This window comes from Penaeus chinensis, chromosome 3, assembly GCF_019202785.1.
Source record: "Penaeus chinensis breed Huanghai No. 1 chromosome 3, ASM1920278v2, whole genome shotgun sequence".
Classification (NCBI taxonomy): Eukaryota; Metazoa; Arthropoda; class Malacostraca; order Decapoda; family Penaeidae; genus Penaeus; species Penaeus chinensis.
In genome coordinates this window covers 16013435-16015934 of record NC_061821.1, presented here as the reverse complement: position 1 = coordinate 16015934, position 2500 = coordinate 16013435, and the positions used below count along the sequence as shown (strand labels likewise).

General features: G+C 41.8%; 1 protein-coding gene across 1 annotated transcript in view; it reads right to left on the bottom strand.

The window, feature by feature from the left end:
• The window catches only part of LOC125043292 (facilitated trehalose transporter Tret1-like), a 15838-nt gene that overhangs the window by 9041 nt on the left and 4297 nt on the right, over positions 1 to 2500 (bottom strand). Inside the window, exon 3 of the mRNA XM_047639329.1 lies at positions 112 to 274. Within this exon, the coding sequence (XP_047495285.1) occupies positions 112 to 274 (163 nt within the window). The remainder of the gene's footprint in view (positions 1 to 111; positions 275 to 2500) is intronic.

Here is a 2500-nt window from a genome sequence, read left to right as displayed (position 1 = left end):
CTATTAATGAAAGACTATCTGTAGTAACATAATCAGGCTTCCTATATTCCTAAATTTCCATCCACGCTTTAAATAAAAGAGTCAAAGCGAAAAGGGTAGAAACGCACTCACCGTGCCACCAGAATGCCAACGAGATTGGGCAGGAGTGCCACCCCGAGCCAGCCCAGCAGCGCCGTGGAGCCAGACCCGAGGATGCACGCCCGCCGCCCGAGATGCATCATGAGCGGCGCCACGACCCACGGGCCCACCGTCGAGCCCAGCATCACCAAGCTGCCTAGATAGATAGATAGACAGACAGATAGATAGAGAGAGAGAGAGAGAGAGATTGATATATATAGATAGATAGATATAATAGAGATGGGAAGGAAGGGGGAGGAGAGAGAGAGAGAGAGAGAGAGAGAGAGAGAGAGAGAGAGAGAGAGAGAGAGAGAGAGAGAGAGAGAGAGAGAGAGAGAGAGAGAGAGAGAGAGAGAGAGAGAGAGAGAGAGAGAGAGAGAGAGAGAGAGAGAGAGAGAGAGAGTACATAGTAAATCAGCATTAACATAGTTTAACACTTTTATTAGTTAATGACGTACACAATTGTAGCATTTACAAGCTACAAATATATATATGCCATAAAACAGAGAGAAAAAGAGAGAGAGGGAGAGAGGGGAGTGAAAGATAGAGAGAGAGAGGGAGAGGGAAAGGGAGGGAAGGAGAGAGAGAGGGGGGGGAGGGGGGATGCGTACATAGTAATTTAGCATTAACATAACTTAACATATTTACTCCCGACGCACATAATTGTAGCCTTTCCAAGCTATAAAAATATATACGTCATAAAATAGAATTTATGATGACAAACACGTCATCAAGATAACCACACGTACCAATAAAAATAATATTCGGAAACCCGAAAGAAATGAATTTCAGATAGAGGCCTGGCGGGAAACCTTGCTTTCGATACACTCCGAACTCTACCAACAATACCGCGGTATTTGTCATCGTCTCCAAACTTTGAGATATAATGAGTTTCGAAAATAACTTCTAAACCGACCTCAGTCCTCATTTGCCGAGCCCTGATTAGCGTGCACGGCCGTAGTTCTTAGAATCAAGTAAAGAGCGATGGACAAATAGCCCTTACGTAATGCTCTTCATGAGTATCGCAGTCCCAGAATCAGAATCACCTGTGTGTAGTTTTGAGAAGGCAAAGTCGATGATGATGTTTCATGTATATATATATATGTATATGTATATATATAAATATATATTTTTTTCTCTCTCTTTTTTGGCGGGGGGAGGGAGCTCGGAAAGATATGTGGGGAGGCAAACATGTTGAGAATGAATTGAAGCGACCTAAGCGGTATATCCTACGTTATTATATACTTTCAGCTGTTTTAATATTAAAATACAACAAGAAAGTGACACGAACGTCGCACCTCAACTCCTGTTTTACGGTTCACGTTGTTAATATGAAATGTATGAAATAAAAAGCATATTTGATGTCATCGTCAAAAGACTCAACAACAGGCGGTTCCTACCAAGTGAAGGAAATGGTTGCGAGTCCGTGTAGAACGCAGTTGCTCAGCATCCAAGTCTGCTGATTAATGGAATCTTAACACTTCTGGAGTTCTTAGGTGTAACCCTTGAATCAAAGCTTACAGGGATATGGCCCAAGCAGTTTTATCTAAGTTAGGCATCATTCGCAAGTGCAAGAATATTTATTAAGATGATAATAGTAATAATTCCCTTCATGCTTCCCGCTCTTCATCTATTTCATAGAGTCGAGCTGCGCGCAGCAACGGACATTCCACCCTGAGGCAGTGCTGTGGTGTCACCTCTGCATAGGCTTATTGCAGTTTTTCTGATGAAGATATAGAGACATCTTATTCTTCGTGTGTAACGAATTATCATCTTTTCAGAATGATATGCGTGGCACAAAAAACAGTAGAATCCATGAAGGTGTTAATAACAACATTATAGGAGTATTTCGGAACGAAATGTCTAACGCACACACACACACACACACACACACACACACACACACACACACACACACACACACACACACACACACACACACACACACACACACACAATTGAGCAATAAGAAAGGTGTGTGTGTGTGTGTATGATCTCAGATTTCCGAAGCATTGATCGTGCTCGGTCTAATGATACCAGTTTCTCAGCAGTAGACTTAAAAGCGCCGAAATGAGGACTTAGATCCCCGCATCCAGTGTTTTATTTACTTCTTTTTATTCATCTCTTTTTGGCAGTTTCTTTGCTTTTGGTAGAAGCTGTGTGACTGCAGTAAATCCTCGCTCAATCAATTATGGTGATGGAAAGGTAGTAAAGGACAGCTTGAATTTGTTCTGGTCCAGGTTTCTTTAACAAAGTCTTTGTATTTTGATTCCCCTCTCTCTAGGAAACACTAGTTTACTGTAGACATGATACTATCACCGACAATACGAGTACTGGCGAAGGAGTTGTATTATCAGTAATCTTACTTCTATTATTCTTCCCA